General features: G+C 47.7%; 1 protein-coding gene across 6 annotated transcripts in view; it reads left to right on the top strand.

Annotated features, from left to right (window-relative positions):
- Positions 1-19,190, top strand: part of HDAC6 (histone deacetylase 6) — a 90,565-nt gene that overhangs the window by 39,147 nt on the left and 32,228 nt on the right. For all 6 annotated transcript variants that reach the window (XM_068248633.1, XM_068248631.1, XM_068248635.1 and 3 more), the window contains exons 11-19: positions 1,028-1,154; positions 1,241-1,306; positions 2,275-2,334; positions 3,397-3,486; positions 5,133-5,239; positions 11,673-11,740; positions 14,637-14,832; positions 17,028-17,156; positions 18,718-18,886. In XM_068248633.1, coding sequence (XP_068104734.1) covers positions 1,028-1,154; positions 1,241-1,306; positions 2,275-2,334; positions 3,397-3,486; positions 5,133-5,239; positions 11,673-11,740; positions 14,637-14,832; positions 17,028-17,156; positions 18,718-18,886 — 1,012 coding nt within the window. The remainder of the gene's footprint in view (positions 1-1,027; positions 1,155-1,240; positions 1,307-2,274; positions 2,335-3,396; positions 3,487-5,132; positions 5,240-11,672; positions 11,741-14,636; positions 14,833-17,027; positions 17,157-18,717; positions 18,887-19,190) is intronic.

Consider the following 19,190-nt stretch of genomic DNA (forward strand, 5'->3'; position numbering starts at 1 on the left):
TAGAGAAGGTCAATAAGATGCAAAGAATTTCAAGTTGATGCAGGATTATGAAAATGTTTGCAGCTCCGACTGGTCCATTCGACTGATTTGATTGGTCCTTTTTCAAGCTGTATAACTTATCTTATACAATTTGCATAACCCTGCATCAACTTGTACTTTTATACATCTTCTTTACCATCCCTACTAGCCATAACAAGCCTCTCTCATCCCCCCCCCCCCCCAATGAAAAAACACTAATCCCCCTCCATAACTTCAGTAAATAGTTTTCCCCACAATAAACCACTGTTCTCCTCCATATACAAGCCATTTTATTATACCTATAATGGTGGCCATACACGATACAATAAAAACGTTCAATTCTCCAGTTTTTTCGATCTCAATCATCAAATTGAATGAAAGTTGAAAATATTTTTTTTTCGATCAAGGAATTCGAACAATTATCCCGTTTTTTTCGAGAAAGATCTGAAAGAAATCTTTATATTCGATCTAACGGGATAATCGAACTAAATTATCTAATCAGGAAAAAAATTTAAAATTGTACCATGTATGGCCACCATAAGTCCTTGTAAAAGCCCCCTTCCCCGCCCAGACATTTTTTTTTGCATATACATACTCTTCCAAAATATTCACCTAAGGAAGTCCAACACTACAATCCACTGAGCTTAGATGATATGAGCAGGGTCAGTCATTACACTGGTTGATGTATAATCACCGTATATGGTTGGCTGGCCATTGTGGGAGGTCCAAAACCACTCTCTACGGCAGGGCTATCCTGATGGCGGCCCCGGGCCTCATCCGGCTCTTGAAGGGCTCTTGCCGTGGCCACTCTGTTTGCTGTGTCACACACCCTCTCACTAATTCTGTCACGTCCAACACTTTCTCTCAATTTGGCTCCACCCCCCAAACTCATGACCTTCCTGTTCTGGCCTCTCCAGATCAAGAGTCCCAGGAGCTTGGCCCTCCACATCCACAAAGTTTATTCAGGACTCTTCTGTGTTTATTATACATGTCCCTTTTATCCCTCCAGCGTACTGTATTTTTCCATCCACCGCTATGAGGACGGGAGCTTCTGGCCACATCTTGCAGAGTCTTCCAGCGCAGCGGTGGGCAAGGAGCGGGGGGAGAGATATAACATAAATGTGCCCTGGAACAAGGTATTCCTCGCGCAGGAGTCCCCCATTTCTCCGCTAGATTTCTGGTGTATGAATCCGTCTCAACCGCCCTCTGTTTCCTCCCACAGATTGAGATGAAGGATGCCGACTACATCTCAGCTTTCCTCCATCTCCTTCTCCCCGTCGCCTACGAGGTAATAAACCCACAGACTTGTCTACTTTGGCCAGAATTGTGTCATCTTACATTAAAGGGGACCTCCAAACACAAAATACTTCTCAAGTGTCAAGGGCACCTTTCCTATAAATAAAGTACAGAATCTAGTGCTGGAACTGCTTGTCAGAGGGATTGCTGCCACCAGCCCAGACACCAGAGCCGCCTTTAGGGCATCACATGTGGGACTGCAGTATGGGGCCCAAGTGAGTCTGTGGCCCGGGGAACAATTCCACAAACGTGAGCCCCAGCTGCAGGGCTGTTACACTGTCAGTGGGCTTGACTGTGTTTGCCTCAGCCGGCCGATTTTACATTTGCATTTTTTTGTGATGTTGCCATGCTTGTGCTTTACCATTCTCATTTTAGTGAATGAGAATCACAATTGCTGGGAAAATGCTTTATGCAGTGCGTTTGCAATTTTTACAAATTGCTAGTGCTGCTCAGAGGATTACACGTGTCAGTGTTTTGCTGATTTCCAGTGATCACCTTAAATATGGGGGGGGGAGGGGGGTAAGTGTGGCCCAGTAGGTTTTTCCAGTGTGGGGCCCAGACATTTCTGATGGAAGCCCTGCCAGAGACTGTTGTATTCTGCAGGCTGTTATGTGCTTCAAGTTAGGACTCAGACACTCCCCTTGTATGCTTGTGAAGCTGAGCATAGTGTGATGATGTGACCACTTAACCCCTCCCCCAGCTCTCTCATTCATAAATTGCATCTTAGGATGCAACATTTTTTATGGTCATGGAAGACGGTGAGTGACGAGTGGGGGTGGGGTGGTGGCGGTGATGGAAATAATTTAGAAGATCTTTGCAATTTTTATGGCGTTAAGTAACATTGTGGACTATAAATAAGAATAGTCATCGCTAATTTCAGCAAACGTGCTAATATAATGCAGTTATTAATATAACATAATTGTTAAGTCGACTAACAACTCTCATTTCTCTTCCTGGCAGTTTCAGCCTCAGCTTGTGCTGGTCGCAGCTGGATTTGACTCTATGGTGGGAGACCCAAAGGTAAAATCAGCTTTGCCTCTGTTCATAAGACAACAGAATGTCACATAAATCAGGGCATGGACCTGGGATTGTCTTCGAATACAGCACGTTACCCACAATGCTCTTCTGCTGGTGCCCCCATTATTGTAGCGCCCCCCCCCCCCCCCCCCAGTGCTGCCTCTGTCATTACAGTAGAATCTCCTTATAGTACAAACTGATATAGTACACATTTGGCTATAGCAAACTCAGTCCCCAGGTCCCGATAGTGTGCCTGTATGTATATTCAATGTATGATGGATCCCGTTATACACGTAGTAAACTTCTGATATAGTAAACTACTTGGCTAGGACCCTTGGAGTTTACAATAAAGGGATTCTACTTTCAGGAGCTTAGTAGGGCCCCCCTGCAAAAATGATAGCATGGGGCCCCTTTGGCCCCTATTCCCCCCCCCAACCTCCCCCCAACCTCCCCCTCCTGTTATCCTGCATAGTGGGAGTAGGTGGCAGCATGGTTTTTCTGAGCAAACAAAGAGGGTTTTTTTTTGCTAATTGGCAGCACTTGGGGAGAGGGAAGAGGACGGGCCCAAGGCCTCTAGGCCCCTCTGCAATGGCCCAGGTTGCAGGAGTGATTGGAACAATCTGCCATGTCTACTTTATAATGCCTCTCCTCTATAATGTCTCTGTTAATATAACACTGCCAAGCGCCCCTGTTATTATAGTGGTCCCTTATTCCTCCTGTAATTTTAGTGCTTTTCCCCATATTGTCTCAGTTAATATAGTGCTTCCCCCGTTACTGCTTGTGCCCGTTGTTTCGCTGCAGCTTCCTCAGGCCTCCCCATCAGGCTCCACCCCCAAAGCCAACACCTTGCTGCTCTGGCCCCTCTAGACCAGAGTTATAGCTGTTAGCCATTACATAGACCATTGGGTCAGCGTAAAGACTAATGGCCATGCGTGTGGCTGGGAAAAAATGTCAGTGGAACGTGGACAGATGATTATAAATCTTGAATTTGCAATCTTCAGATGTGAAACTTTGGTGTGAGGTGATTGCCTCTGATATTCTCCGTGATGTTTATTTCCTGCCCAGGGCGAGATGGCGGCCACCCCAGCATGCTTTGCTCATCTCACACATTTGCTGATGCCGCTGGCAGAAGGAAGACTGATTCTGTCCCTGGAGGTAAGCAGAGCGATCCTGATATAAGTGCAGCCCCTTATACTATAGATTTATGAAGACTGGATAATAGAAGTAATCCAACAAAACTGAACAGGAGTTTTGTTTAACCCTCTCGGGACCGGACAGTTCTGGCCCCTTAAGGACCAGAGCCGTCCTTTCCCTATAGTGCCCTGTAATTGGCTTACAGTAATCATGTGACCAGGACCCAATGAAATTGGATCCTGACTGAGATGCGGAAATTCTGCCTTACTGAGATAGCCGAGTGAGCGGGTGCAGTGGCAAGGACGGCGTGAGTGCGCGGCTACGATTAGTTGGAATCTACACCCGAGCCGCTCAGCCACCAGTAGGAAGTAGATTCCAGCCGCGTCAGTCCCGAAGCAGTTAAGTGTCTGGCAAAAGATTGCGACCTACGGGGGAAAGCGGCCATTGGTTCCCTTACTTCATTGGTTGACGCGATATCACACGCCGTTACGGCCACGCACCCGATTGATCATGTCGGCCTGAGATTTCCCAGCATGCTCGAACAATACATTTGGCTCAAAATCAGTAAAATCAGCGAACAGACATGCTTGTTGCGTCGATCGGGCCGCAAAATCGATACATGTATGCCCACCTTAACAATTTCACTGAAAGGATAGGGACCATTTGATCGTCCAAGAACACCGAGGACCGACATAACCAACAGACGGCGGCCAGGAGCCTGTAGTGTGGTACTGTATTTATATGCTCCAACTAATTTACATTAAAGGAAGGATGCGCTTGTAAGTCAGGTTCCGAGGGATGTAACCACCAGTTCGAGCTTACAGAGGAATACCAGCCTCTGCTCTGGTACAGGTTCCAGGATCCTCAGGACTCGTGTGGTCACACTGCTGTAGGGGCTTTTGTAGTTGACCCTTTAGCAGCCAATTTATTTAGAGACTTGCAGGTGCTCCAGGCAAATTTATTTTTGTATTTCTTATCTGTTACATTTCCCTGCTTCTAATTAGTACTGCTGTAATGTGTATTTATGGCCATTTCTCACTAGGGCACAGTGTGAGACAATAACAGAGGACTTCTGTTTTCAGTTTTTATATTTTCCGCTAGTAGAGAGAGCTCAAAGCATTCCAAGAATTTACAGCACAATGAGTTCTGCCGACTGAGGTCAAAAGCAGGGCACTTATCTCAAAAGAGATAACTCTATTGAAGCTGCTAATTGATTACAAAAACAAAATTACAGCCACTCATCAGAGGTGTAAACTACTTGGTGGAGGCACCCAAAATGTATGAAATAATTAAAAGCATTGGTAAAATATTTCAATTTTATTGCACAAAAACACCAGACCAGCACGTTTTGGGACAGGCCAGTGAAAAGTGTTGTTTTTGTGCAATAAATTGCAAATTTCCACCACATACGTCGGGTGTGTATCTTCGAGAGTGGTAAGCCAACATTACCTTACCTTTTTAAACGTTTTTTACTTTATATATTTTGGTCTCCTCCACCCAGTAGTTTAATCTGGTAACAGATTACTGCATTAGGTGGCTGTGTATGGCCATGTAGTACAGATTGTTTTGGTTACAGGCTTTTATGGCTTTTAGTGATTCATGCTGCTATTTGTGGCTGTCGAGACCGGCGGGACCCAATTGATGAGTGACCCCATCTTTCCTCGTAGGGTGGCTACAATCTCCGCTCCTTGGCGGAAGGAGTCTGCGCTTCTCTGAAAGTTCTGCTTGGAGACCCCTGTCCAAATCTGCCTCAGCCTTTTGCTCCTTGTGGGAGGTAATGAGATTTTTCTTTATGTTCTTTATTTTTCTTTATGTTCCTTTTGACCGGCATGCTCATATTAATGCTGTATTGGCCTATAAACTATTTTTATTCTGTACTATAGCAGTATTTTAATTGAGCTTGCAATTAATTATTAGTAGAAAACTTCACTTGCAAAATCTCCCTGCTGTAGTTCCTGCCTCGGTCTGTCCCCGCCCCTTTGTAGTATTTCCTGTTCCTGCCCATCCTAGGCTGTTCCCATTCCTCCTGTTTCATTCCCCTTAAAGAAAAATAAACGGATAACACAGGAGAGGGATGAGCGCATTGTGATGGCCACAGCAGGTGTACAAAGCTGGGCATTTTAGCTGAGAGAACTTGCCCCAAAGTAAGACCCGAAAAGACCTTTGAAAATACTCCCAAATATCAGAATCAGAATCACTTTATTTCGCCAAGTACAGCAGAGCTATACCGGAATTGATTGTAGTACACATGGCATAGACATAGTATGAGAGGACAGAGGACAATTGCGCAACACATACAGTTAACAATGATACAAATACAGAAATGCAGTAGTGATATAGATATGGCTTTCAGGTGAAACAGTCCCGAGGCAACAGTAAGTCCAATAGAGCTGCTACTGATAGTCGATGGGTGGTGATGATGCAGTGGTGATAAAGACAGCGACAGTGGCCCGTGCAGTGGGGACCAGGCAGGCAAAATGGGCGAGAGCTGGCTGTCCGACCCCGCCAGGGCAAGCTAATGGGTGGGCTTTGTCGGGGGAGGGTTGAAGTTAAGCAGCCAAACCGCTTGGGGGAAGAAGGAGTTGTCCCGCCTGGTGGTTTTGGATGTTAAGGACCTGTAGCGGCGGCCCAACGGGAGGAGCTCGAAGTAGCGACTGCCTGGGTGGGAGGGGTCTCAGGAGATCATGGTGGCTCTCTTCATCATCCTAGCGGAGTGGAGGAGAAGTGGTGGAAGAGGAGACCCGATGATCTTTTCTGCCTCCGTTATGACTCTCTGCAGTTTGTGCTTGTCACTGGCCGTTGCGCCCGCGTACCAGAACAATGACTGAGGACCAGAGGATGGATTCTATGGTGGCAGTGTAGAAACATGTTAGCAGTTTCCAGGGCATGCCGAAGCGCTTCAGCTGGCGCAGGAAGAATAACCTCTGCTGCGACTTCTTCTGAACTTTGGTGGTGTTCTGCCCCCATTTCAGGTCATTCGTGTGAGTCGTGCCGAGGAACCGTACCGATGACACCCTTGAGACTTCAGTTCCCCCAATGAGGACAGGTGTGGGGGGGGGGGGGGGGGGTTCCTCCTGAAGTCTACAACTAGTTCAACCGTCTTTGCTGTGTTGAGTACAAGGTTGTTGTCTTCACACCAGTTACAGATTCTCTCGACTTCGCTGCGGTATTTGTGCTCCCCGTTGCTGCCAATTAGGCCAATGATAGTGGTATCGTCCGCAAATTTGATGACCTTCACAGAGTCCGCGGATGATATGCAATGGTTGGTATAGAGGGAGAACAATAGCGGTGACAGTGCACAGCCTTGTGGAGCCTCAGTGTTGGTGATTCTTACGCTGGAGTAGCAGTTTCCCAGCCTCACCTGTTGCGTTCTGTTCGTCAGGAAGTGCCTGATCCATGCCCGGAGGGTGGGATCCACCCCAAGCTGCGTCAGGTTTGTGAGCAGGATGTCTGGGCAGATCGTGTTGAACGCTGAGCTAAAGTCCAGGAACAGTAGCCTAGCATAGGAGGCAGGGTTTTCTAGGTGCTCCGTGACGTATGCCAGGCTGGTACTGATGGCGTCCTCCACAGATCTGTTTGCCCTATATGCAAATTGGAGTGGGTCAAGGTGGGCGTCCGTGAACCTTTTCAGGTGGGCAAGGACCAGTCGCTCCAGCAGCTTCATGATGTTAGAGGTTAGGGCCACCGGTCGGAAGTTGTTGTGCTCAGTGCTGCCTGGTTTCTTGGGGACTGGTACAATCGTAGACCGCTTAAAACAGGAGGGGACTGTGCCATCCGATAGTGACCGCTTGAATAAGGAGGAGAGCACAGGGGCTAGCTGATCGGCACAGGTTCTCAGGCAGATCGACGACACTCCGTCGGGGCCAGAAGACTTCCTGGGATTCAGCTTGCCGAAGAGCCGGAGTACCTCAGTTTCATGGACGGCAGCAGGAGCCAAGGTGCCGGATTCACCCAAGGGGGGGGGGGTCACCATGGTCGTGGCTTTACGGTCGGACCTGCAGTAGAACTCATTGAGCTCCTCTGCCAGTCGAGGACTTGGGATCACCGGTTGAGGAACGGGTTTGAAGTTAGTGGCCGCCCTCAGGCCCTTCCAAACCTTCCGTGTGTTGGTAGACTGGAGGCATAGCCCCAGCTTCTCGGAGTAAGCCCTCTTTGCTGATCGCAGCTCTCTTTTCACGGTGTACCTGGCCTCCCTGTACTCCTAAGGTGAGCCAGACCTGTGCGCTTCCTACTTGCGTTTCCAAAGCCGGCGGAGCTTGTCGTTGAACCAGGGCTTGTTATTGGGGAAGACCCTGAAAGTCTTGGATGGGATCCACGTTTCCTCGCAGAAGCTAATGTAGGAGGTGACATTTTCGGCCCATTCATCAAGGGAGGGTGCCTCGAGGGTCGACCAGTCGGTGGTGTCAAAGCAAGCTTGTAGCTCTATTTTTGCCTCGGCTGTCCATTTTTTGTTTTTTTTGATGGTGGGCTTTGAGGTCTCCAGGAGCCTCCTGTAAGTGGGAATCAGGTGGATTGTGTTGTGGTCGGAGTTTCCCAGGGGGGCACTCTGGGAGGCCTTGTAAGCGTTCTTGTGGACCGTGTAGCAGTGGTCCAGGGTGTTGCAGTTTCTGGTGGGGCAGGTTATGTGCTGCTTGTAACGGGGCATCTCATGTCGCAGGTTCGCCTTGTTAAAGTCGCCCAGGATGATGAACAGGGCCTCCGGGAGGGCAGTTTCCCACCCCGAGATACAGTCCCTGAGGGTTTGCAAGGCAGTCCTAGAGCATGCGTCGGTAGGGATGTAGACTCTGACGAGGACAAGGGAAGAGAACTCTCTGGGGGAGTATTGAGGCCTGCAGTTAATGGCTAGCCCGGTATGTGTAGGGAGTTGTCTAGGGTGTTGTCACTTAGCCAGGTCTCGGTAAAACAGAGAACAGGGGTGTTTTTGCCGATCTGGGGTTTGCTACCTAGTAAGAGGAGCAGCTCGTCCAGTTTGTTTGGGAGTGAGCAGACGTTGGCTAATAGAATGGCAGGGACGGGAGTGCGCAGACCTTTCCTTTTAAGTCGGGCCTGGGCCCCCGCCTTCCTACCTCTGTGGCAGTGGCGTTTGTTCGTTGCCCGCTTGGAGACGAGGAATTTGGCGTGGGTGGAGACAGCATCCCACAGGGCAGAGCACCATGCAGGCTTGGGGCTGACCAGGGGTTCTCATCTGAGGAGGACTTCTCTGGATACGGTGGCAATATAATTTAGCCGTTCCGTGCACATGGTGCAGGTGCCGGTGCCCCAGTGGAACATGGTAGGCCCGGTGAGGGTATGTGGCAGGCAGGCAGCACAGTGTAGGGCACAGGTGGGTGGTACAGGGCATGGGGTAGGTGGTAGCGCAGGCAGCACAGCACAGTATAGAGCCCAGGTAGGTGGTAAAGCAGACAGCCCAGTCAGAGTGGCACAGTACCGTCTGGTGGTGTGACAGGCAGCACCAGTGATTATATGAGGCAGGCAGGCAGCGCGGCACAGTATAGGGCACAGGTAGGTGGTATGGCAGGCGGCACAGCACAGTATAGAGCCGAGGTAGGTGGTATGACAGGTGCGAGCAGAGGGCAGAGTCCGGGGGGCAGAGGGTCCCCGCGGGGCGTCAGTAGGTGGTGTAACCGGCAGCACAGGTAATGTTGTGAGGCAGGTAGTGCAGCACAGGTAATGTTGTGAGGCAGGTAGCGCAGCACAAATATAGTACACAGGTGTAGGCACAGGTAGGTAGAGTAGCAGTCAGGCAGCACAGCAAGGTATAAGGCGCAGGTAGGTGGTGTAGCAGGTAAGTGGCACAGTATGTGCTTCTCTTCAGCACAGCAAGGCATAGGGCAGAGGCAAGACAGGGCATAGCAGCTGAGGGACTCACCATGAGTGGCACCGGGTAGCCCCTGGCAGGATCCACAGTCGCTGGAGTGGTGTATCCGGTAGGGGAGGCTGGTCCTGGGGTCGCTGTTTGCGCACCTGGAGGAATCCACTGCTGCCCCCAAGGTCGCTGGGTGGAATTGTGCAGGCCAGGCCACGTGGGATCCGTGGAGGAGGTTGTCTCCTCAGGAGAATGGAAGGCAGACCGGGCTCCGCCGGGAGTTGCGTTGAAGAGGCGATCCGGGAGGCATCATCCGTCGCTTGCCTGCTGTTGGAAGGCCGGGTTGCAGCGGCCACCAGGGGCTAGAACTTCCCCGGGGGGTGCAGCAGCCAGGAGCGGGAATGCGTCCTGTGAGCCAGGAGCCGGGATGCGTCCGGTGTGCCAGCGGCAGATGTGGAGGCCAGAAGCGAAGGTCCGACAGCGGCGGAAGCCAGGAGTGGAGGTCGGAAACACAGGCAGCGGCAGATGCGGGGATGCAGGAGGCCAGGAGCGGAGGTCCAACAGCGGCAGATGTAGGGATGCGGAGGCCAGGAGCGGAGGTCAGGCAGGCACGGTGTGTCTGGCAGCAGGCAGCGGTGTGTCCGGCGAAGCGGCGGACAGGAGCAGGGAAATATGACAGTGAACGGCAATGCTGAAAACCTACTGACTGCTGCAACACTAAAGAGAGCCAAATGATCATCTAAGTACCCATTACGTCATGTAGAAAGGCAACTATTTGCTTTCAAAAGGCAACTAGTGGGGGACATTACGAGAGCAGGTGGGGAAAAATAGGGTTGAGGTATGAGCACTTAGGACAAGTATTTGAAATAGAGGTGGAATATTTAGTGATTTGGACTGGGATAAGGTAACTCTGGTGGAGAACGTACAATTGGGTTAGGTTGTCTTTAACCACTTGAGGACTGCAGGGCTAAACCCCCCTAGTGACCAGGCCATTTTTAGCTAAATTGGCCACTGCAGCTTTAAGGCCAAGCTGCAGGGCCGCACAACTCAGCACACAAGTGATCCCCCCCCCCCTTTTCTCCCCACCAACAGAGCTCTCTGTTGGTGGGGTCTGATCGCTCCCCCCATGTTTATTTTTTTTTAAATAAATATTTTTGTTAGGGTTTTTTTTCTAAAATCCCCTGTTCCTTTAAAATTATTCCCTCCCTCCCTCCCTCCCTCCCCACAGCCGGCCAATTATGGCGATCGGCTGTCATAGGCTTCTGCCTATGAGAGCCGATCGCTCTCTTGTCCCCCATGGGGACAGCCGTGTCACACGGCTGTCCCCGGTGCAGCGCTGCTGCTCATCGCAGCGCTGCACCTAGTAAATAGACGGCGTGATCGCCGTCTAACAGTCTCCCGAGCGGCAATAGCCGCTCGGAGACTGAAGGCGGGGCGGAGCTCCGCCCTCCGAGCATGAGATGCGCGTGCACCATGCGCGCGATCTCATGCTAAACAGAGCCCCAGGACTTTACGAATTGGCGTTAGGCGGTCCTGGGGCTGCCGCCGCGGCCACGCCTACTGGCGTGACGCAGGCGGCAGAAGGTTAAAGGGAACCTAAACTGAGAAGCATATGGATTTTTCCTTTTTAAATAATACCAGATGCCTGACTCTCCTGCTGGTCCTGCGTCTCTAATACTTTTAGCCATAGCCCTCAATAAGCATGCAGATCAGGCGCTTTGACTGAAGTCTGGCTGGATTAGCTGCATGCTTGTTTCAGTTGTGTGATTCTGCCACTGCTACAGCCAAAGAGCTCAGCAGGACTGCCAGGCAACTGGTATTGTTTAAAAGGTAACATCAATATCCCTCTCAGTTTAGGTTCCCTTTAAGGCAGCTGGAGACTGAGCGTGAAATTGGAAAACTTTCTTTCCACTCTTCATCATCTAACTGGACTTTAAATGGTATGTTAAGTGAAAAATGTCCCCAGTTTAACTTACCTGGTTCCTCGCTGTTGCTCCGCTCTGATCCCTGCATTTGCTGTGCCCCTCAAAAACCTGACCTGCTCAGCCAGTCATCGGCAACTGCGCATGGCTGGGAGCGCTTTGTGCATGCGTAGTTGCAATTGTTATGAACTGCGCGAGAGCTAAATGCTCCCGGCCAAAGGAGCGTGATTGAGGCGGCCGGCAGCCCAGGGCTGTACATGCAGCTTGAATGAAGGCGAGGGATCAGAATGACTACAGTGGCATAGAAAAAGCCCCAGATACACTAAACTGGAGAATTTTTATTCACTTAAGATTTCCCATAAGTGCTTGGTAAATTGTAGATGTAGTGCTGTGCAAATTGCCTATGAAGTTCCAGACTTCGATGGAATATGTTATTTATTTTTCTTCGTAGGGAGTAACACATTGCTTTATTTTTGCAGTGCTCTGGGTTCCATCTCTGAAACCATCTGTGTGCACAGGAAGTACTGGCGAAACCTGCAGGAGCAAGGTGAGGGCACTTCCTGTTTCGTCATCATTCACCCATTTGTACCACTGAGCACTGCCATACACATTGTTAGAAAGATAATTTTGCTTGTTTTTTACATAGAACTACAGTAAGTACTCTAAACACTACAGAGTATTTTGGTAGTTACGGTAACCAGAAACAGAGGATCTGTCATATACAGTATCATAGAGTTATAGTGTAAAGCTATGGACACATGCTAGATTTTCTTTGTCCTAAGGGTGCCCATACATTATTTGATTTTGCGGGCCGATCTACCCTTTTATCTCATCATTGTATTGGATCAAAGGGAAATTGGTACGCCAACAAGGCCGCCCGATTGATCTTTCAATTGATTAATGACTGAAATCGGTCAAAAAGATTGTTCAGGAATTCCGGCAAATATCAGCCACACGGCCTTAATCGGGTGCACAGCGGTTACGGCGTTCAATATGCTCAATAGATGACTGGCTGACCCATTGTCGGTGTTCCCCCAAGTGTATACTTGTAACCCCCCCAAAGAACTGATTTAACCTCTTGAGGACTGTGGTGTTAAACCCCCCTAGTGACCAGGCTAATTTCAGTGAAATTGGCCACTGCAGCTTTAAGGCCAAGCTGCAGGGCCGCACAACACTGCACACAAGTGATCCCCCCTTTTCTCCCCACCAACAGAGCTCTCTGTTGGTGGGGTCTGATCGCTCCCCCCATGTTTATTTTCTTTTTTAATAAACATCATAGTTATTTTTTTTTTTTTTTAAACTGTTTCTTTAAAATCTATCCCTCCCTCCCTCCCTCCAGCCAGCCAATTATGGCGATCGGCTGTCATAGACTTCTGCCTATGAGAGCCGATCGCTCTCTTGTCCCCCAGAGGGACAGCCGTGTGACACGGCTGTCCCCAGTACAGCGCTGCTTCTGATTGCAGCGCTGTACATGTAAATACACGTCGGTTTCGCCGTGTAACAGTCTCCCGAGCGGCTTTCGCCGCTCGGAGGCTGAAGGCTCCGCTCCGCCCACCAAGCAGGAGATGCACGCGCACACTGCGCGTGATCTCCTGCAAACTGCTGCCCCAGGACTTTACGCCAATCAGCATTAGCTGGTCCTGGGGCTGCCGCCGCGGCCACGTCCATTGGCGTGACGCGGTCGGCAAGAGGTTAAAGAGGCACTGTAGTGACATATAGTAAAATGCAGTAAATTGTACAGGGAAGCCACTTTGATGGTAATTTTCCCGTTTTTAGTAGGAATTCTCCTCACAGTGCTTTTTGGGACACCAGGATTTGCACTGCCTTCGAAACTCTCAGTAATGAAACATTCTGCAGTGATGCACCCGACAGGACAAAATATATCACCACCTATGTAAATCAGGGAGCGGATGGGAAAACACGGACTATAGCATTTATAAATGAATATTGTAAAAAATCAAAACAAACAAAAAAAACCCCACTTTTATTCATTACGTTATTTTCACTACAGTTCCTCTTTAAAGAGAACCCGAGGTGGGTTTGAAGAATATTATCTGCATACAGAGGCTGGATCTGCCTATACAGCCCAGCCTCTGTTGCTATCCCAAACCCCCCTAAGGTCCCCCTGCACTCTGCAATCCCTCATAAATCACAGCCATGCTGCTGACAAACAGCTTGTCAGAGCTGGCTGTGTTTATCTCTATAGTGTCAGTCTGCTGCTCTCCCCGCCTCCTGCAGAACTCCAGTCCCCGCCTGCATCCCTTCCCTCCCTGCTGATTGGAGTGAAGGGATGGGGTGCAGGGACCGGAGCTATGCAGGAGGCGGGGGAGCAGCTGAGACTGACACTACAGATGTAAACACAGCCTCACAGCACGGCTGTGATTTATGAGGGATTGCAGAGTGCAGGGGGACCTTAGTGGGGTTTGGGATAGCAACAGAGGCTGGGCTGTATAGGCAGATCCAGCCTCTGTATGCAGATAACATTCTTTAAACACACCTCGGGTTCTCTTTAAAGTGAACCTCCAGACTAAAAATCTACTCAGCAGCACTGAAAAGACTTGATGTTTCTTTAACAGTTTCACAGCATCAGAACTTTGTTTTTCTTACCCAAGCCTCATTTTTAGCTGCACAGAAGCTAAGCTCCGCCCCATCAAATAAATCTGCCCGGGCATTTTTCCCCTGATGCTGTGCAAGGCATGATGGGATTTCTGATGTAGTTCTTGTTGCCTAGCAACTGGGAGGAGTGATCAGGACACAGGACAGTTGGAACTGTGTCTCATGCTCCATGTCACCTCCTATCAACCAAAAAGATGGCTGCCACCATGAAATCACAAACCTTTCCCTGTTTTTTTAAAATAGGGTGTGTAAGAGATTATATTACCTATCTATTTTAATTAACATAACTAATGTAACTTAATGACAGTATGTTTGTTTAGGCTGAAGTTCCTCTTTAAAGAAAACCTGAACTGAAAATTAAAAGTCAAAATAAACATACACAAGTCATACTTGCCTCCCGTGTAGTCTACTCCTCAATCTCTTTCTCCTCTCCTGCGTCCTATTTGTCCACTGTGATCAAGGGAATTCTCCGTCCTTCATTTTGAAAATGGCCATTACCCCATAACAGCTTTTTGGTTAGCACACTGTTAAACTGTAACATCGCCCACTTGAGCCATAGGGAAACATAGACATTACCTGGCACATCAGTTTTCCTCTCAGCTATAACTGACAGCAACTGATAAATAACTGACAACAACTGATATATTTCAGTTCTGACAAAATGTTGTCAGAACTGGAAGGGATCATGGTCAGAAAAAAATGGTGAGCTTCTGAGTGAAACTGGTGCCAAGGTAACTATGTAATGTTCATTTGAAGTTACCTCATGTGTTTACTTAAAATTATTTTACTCAGTACAGGTTCCCTTTAAGCATTTTATATTGTTTTAGATTTCACATTGATCCACAAAGATGAGGCCCAGGTGCCAGCAGTGAGCAGTGCAACTCCGGGGGCGGAGAAATCCCAAGACTCCCTGACAACCTTACTGGACGCGGTGATGAAGGAAGTGATGAGGAAGGTTCCGGATCAGCGCACCGGTCTGGTGTACCATGAGGGGATGATGGAGCATTTCAACATGTGGGACAGGTGATGATCATCATGGCAGACCTACAGTGACCTATCACTCTATTTCACTATATCAAACGGCTCAAAAGGATTTATAATTTCTTTTAAAGAATGTAATTATGACCTGGGAGTTATGTGTATCTAAACTTGATAATACTTCTAATTATAATAATTAAACTAAGTTTACGATTTAACTGATCCAACAGCCTTGGTAAAATAGCTTCCCTCATTTTTGTTTACAGTGTAATCTGCCTTCTTAAAACAGAAGGTATTTGTGATCATTCAATTGTGGTTACCCAGGAAGCATCACTCCTGAATATGCAAATTATCTCTTTATGCCCCTGAAGCCAGGCTAGCATCCAGAACCGCTGGTGTATAGAAAGCCTATAACTTAATTTTACAGAGCCACTTCAACGCCACATGCAGACAGCCTGTTTCGTACTGTTGGTCCTCATCAGTGCATGGCAGGGATTGATATGGCTTTATAAGATATGGCTTGGACCAGGACAATAGTATACACTGAGGAACTTAGTGCCCATGTACACCAAAAAGTCCTAATTAATAATACCAGACAGCAGGCAAGTCCTTATAAATGTACATGCATTTAACTTATTACATAAGCATATTTTTGATACAGCTTTAACCTCCCCAGTACCACGGTGCTCTGGCTCCTTATTCTTACTCTGTGATTGGCTCACAGTGATCACAGGGTCAAGAGCCAATGAAATAGGCACATTAGACAGCCGATTTCAGCCGGGAGCCATTGTAGTTAAATCTGCGTCATCTATAAATACAGCGTAGATTTAACTAGGGGCGGGTGATCTGTAAATGGTTAAAGTGAGCAATAATCCAGCATTATATTAAGTAAACCCCAGGCTAACCGATAGTGATATGAAACTCAGCTTTTCCTATTTGCTCTAAAATGTTCTTTACAGCATAAAACCTACTACCAGAAACAAATTTGGTAGCAGAGCAGCATTGAAACAGTAAGACAGCACTTTATTTTTCAGTGGGAAGCTTATATCAAAAGTTGCTTACATTATTTTGTTTATGTTTTCTTATCAGTCGCTATTGGTAAACATTCCTGGCAGTTCTTCAGCTGAACACAACAGAAAGTGAAACAAGACAAATTCTCACTGGATGCATTCATTTGTAAAGATAGCAGCTATGCCATAAAAGGCAATGGTGGCTTTCAGAGCAGATAAACTGTACTTTGGAAACTTGTCATTAGTAAATGAACCATAATACTTTTGCACAAAAGCAAATATCATAATGCCGTGGGTAATAAAAAGTAGGAAAACACCTTCTTATTAAATATTATGTCAGAGTTTAATCACACTTTAAATATAGAGTTAAATGTATGGGCAGCACGGTGGCGTAGAGGTTAGCGCTCTCACCTTGCAGCACTGGGTCCCTGTATGAATCTCAGCCAGGGCACTATTTGCACAGAGTGTGTATGGTTTCCCCGTGTCGTGTGTGGGTTTCCTCTGGGCACTCCGATTTCCTCCCACATACTAAAAACGTACAGATGTTAATTGGCTTTGCCATAAATTGGCCCCAGACTACAATACATACACTAAACAATGCATACATACCCTCTTTCCCCGAAAATAAGACCTACCCTGAAAATAAGCCCTAGCTGGAATTTGAGCTTGCTTGAAATATAAGCCCTACCCCGAATATAAGCCCTAGCCGAAGTTAAAGAGGAGGAAAAGGCAGCCAGCAAGTGGGAACACAGCGGTGCAGTGCCGATTGGGCACCAGTCCTGTCATCCCAGCACACAGCAAGCTTATCAGCTGTGTGCAGGGAAGACAGGGCAGGTGCCTGATCAGTACAGTAACATACCTTTAAATCCAGGAAAAGCACAGTACAAAGGAACAGGAAATGTTCTGCTGAGAGACACTTCCTGATAGAAATATAAGACATCCCCTGAAAATATGCCCTAGCACATCTTTTAGAGCAAAAATTAATATAAGACACTGTCTTATTTTCGGGGAAAGACGGGTAGATATATGACTATGGTAGGGATTAGATTGCGAGCCCTTCTGAGGGACAGTTATGTGACAAGACAATATACTACTCTGTACTGCACTGCGGAAGATGTTGGCGCTCTATAAATTCGAATGTATCCTATATAGGTGTGTTTTTATGCATTAGACATTGAAACGTTGTCCAAATCATTTTTGATCTATTTTTTTTTGTTTTCCCCTCCTCAGTTGCCACCCTGAACTCCCCCAGAGAATTGCCCGGATTTACCTGCGTCATAAAGAGATGGGGCTGTTAGATCGCTGTGTGCGCGTCCCCCACCGCCTGGCCACCAAAGAGGAGCTACAGATGTGCCACAAGTGAGTGATAACAGCAGAGGATGGGAAACTGGGAAAAACACATTAGCCTCAATTCACTAAGGGCAGTTTGGTAAAATAATTTAGGTTGCTAAAATACCACATTCGGTATTGTACACTTTTTTTTTTCAAAATTTAAAAAAGTTTAGGGGAATTTTCCCTGATGTGATTGGGTGGACGGCACCTACTGGAACTGCTAGGATTCAGATAGGTTGTAGTAAACTACGCCCACACTATCCAGCCAATCACGCTTTGTGCTGTTAGAGGGTGCTGTGATTGGAGAACTGTTCCCTATAAGGTTTCCTGCTGGGTCCCGTAAAAACAGACTAGCGCCCTGTTCAGACCACAATTTGAGATTCTAAAGGGGCCCATACACCTAACGATTTCCCGCCGATATACAGCAGATTCGATCACTGTGATCGAATCTGCTGTGAAATTGTTGCGCAAACGCTGACAGAACGATCGATTTCTGTCCGAAATCAATCGTTCCCGTCGATCCGTCCGTACGGAAGATTTTGCTCGATCGCCGGCGGGTCGGGAGTGCGTCGATAGCGGCGTTCGAATGCCCGATGGCCGACGCAATACAGTGGCAATACATTACCTGCTCCGGCCGGCGCGAGTCCCCCGGTCTCCGCTGTCTTCTTCTCCGCTGGGCTCTGAGTCCGACAGACTTCACTGAACTTCCTGTCCCGGTAGAAAGTTTAAACAGTAGAGCGCCCTCTACTGTTTAAACTTCCCCGGACGTGAGGTGAAGACAGCCGGTCCGGAACCCAGAAGACTGCGGAGACCAGGGGACTCGCGCCGGCCGGATCAGCTTCACAGATTCATGCTGAAATTGATTCACAATCTGTTTGCAGTAAAGGCAGCCATACGATCCCTCTCTGATCAGATTCGGTCAGAGAGGGATCTATCTGTTGGTCGATCTGATGGCAAATCGACCAATGTATGGCCACCTTAAAGGGAACCTGTACTGAGTAAAACTATTTAAAATAAATACATGAGGTAACTTCAAATGAACATTACATAGTTACCTTGTCATCAGTTCCTCTCAGAAGCTCACCATTTTCTTCTGACAATAATCTCTTCCAGTTCTGACAACATTTTGTCAGAACTGAAATATATCAGTTGCTGTCCGTTATATATCAGTTGCTGTCAGTTATAGCTGAATGGACAACTGATGTGCCCGGTAATGTCCATGTTTCCCTATGGCTCAAGTGGATGATGTTACAATTTAACAGTGTGCTGACCACAAAGCTGTTATGGGGTAATGGCCATTTTAAAAATGGAGGACTGAGAATTCCATTGATCACAGTGGACATACAGGACACGGGAGAGGAGAAATAGATTGAGGAGTAGACTACACGGGAGGTAAGTATGACTTGTGTATGCTTATTTTGACTTTTAATTTTCAGTTCAGGTTTTCTTTAAGTAAAACAGGTATGTGTAATAACAAGCTTTTGTAGCAATAAGCTGTTTGATTGCAGTCCGGCCACATTGAAAGCTGTACGTATTCCCATTTCTGTGATTGGAGATACCCTCTAGTAAATATGCCTGATCTCCCCAGCCTTCGCTACATTAAGAAGATTGAAAGCTGTAGCTCTATGAAGCCCCGAGATCTCCACAGGATTGGTGAAGAGTATAACTCTGTGTATGTACATAACAAGTCGTACAGTAGCGCCTGCCTGGCTGCCGGATCTACATTCAGCGTGGTGGAGGCTGTGGTGACAGGGAAGGTAAGACAGTAATGTAACAACCAATCAGATCATAGTGGGGCGCAGTAACAGCTGCTACCAATTATCTTCCACTTTTGCAGACAATACTTTCCGTTCTCATGGAGAAGTATGAACCAATTTTCCCTGTAACTCTATTTTTACCCTGACAGTTTGTTTATTCTAAAAATCCATCGAATGTCAAATTATTCCTACACTGACATTGTCTTTTAAAGCGGGTCTGAACTCTTGCACAGGAGACAAGGAGAACACAGAGAAATCTACCCTGTGTGGGTTTCTAGAGAACAGCCTGTCTAATTCTCCCTTC

Source organism: Hyperolius riggenbachi, chromosome 8 (assembly GCF_040937935.1).
Source record: "Hyperolius riggenbachi isolate aHypRig1 chromosome 8, aHypRig1.pri, whole genome shotgun sequence".
In the NCBI taxonomy this organism is placed as follows: Eukaryota; Metazoa; Chordata; class Amphibia; order Anura; family Hyperoliidae; genus Hyperolius; species Hyperolius riggenbachi.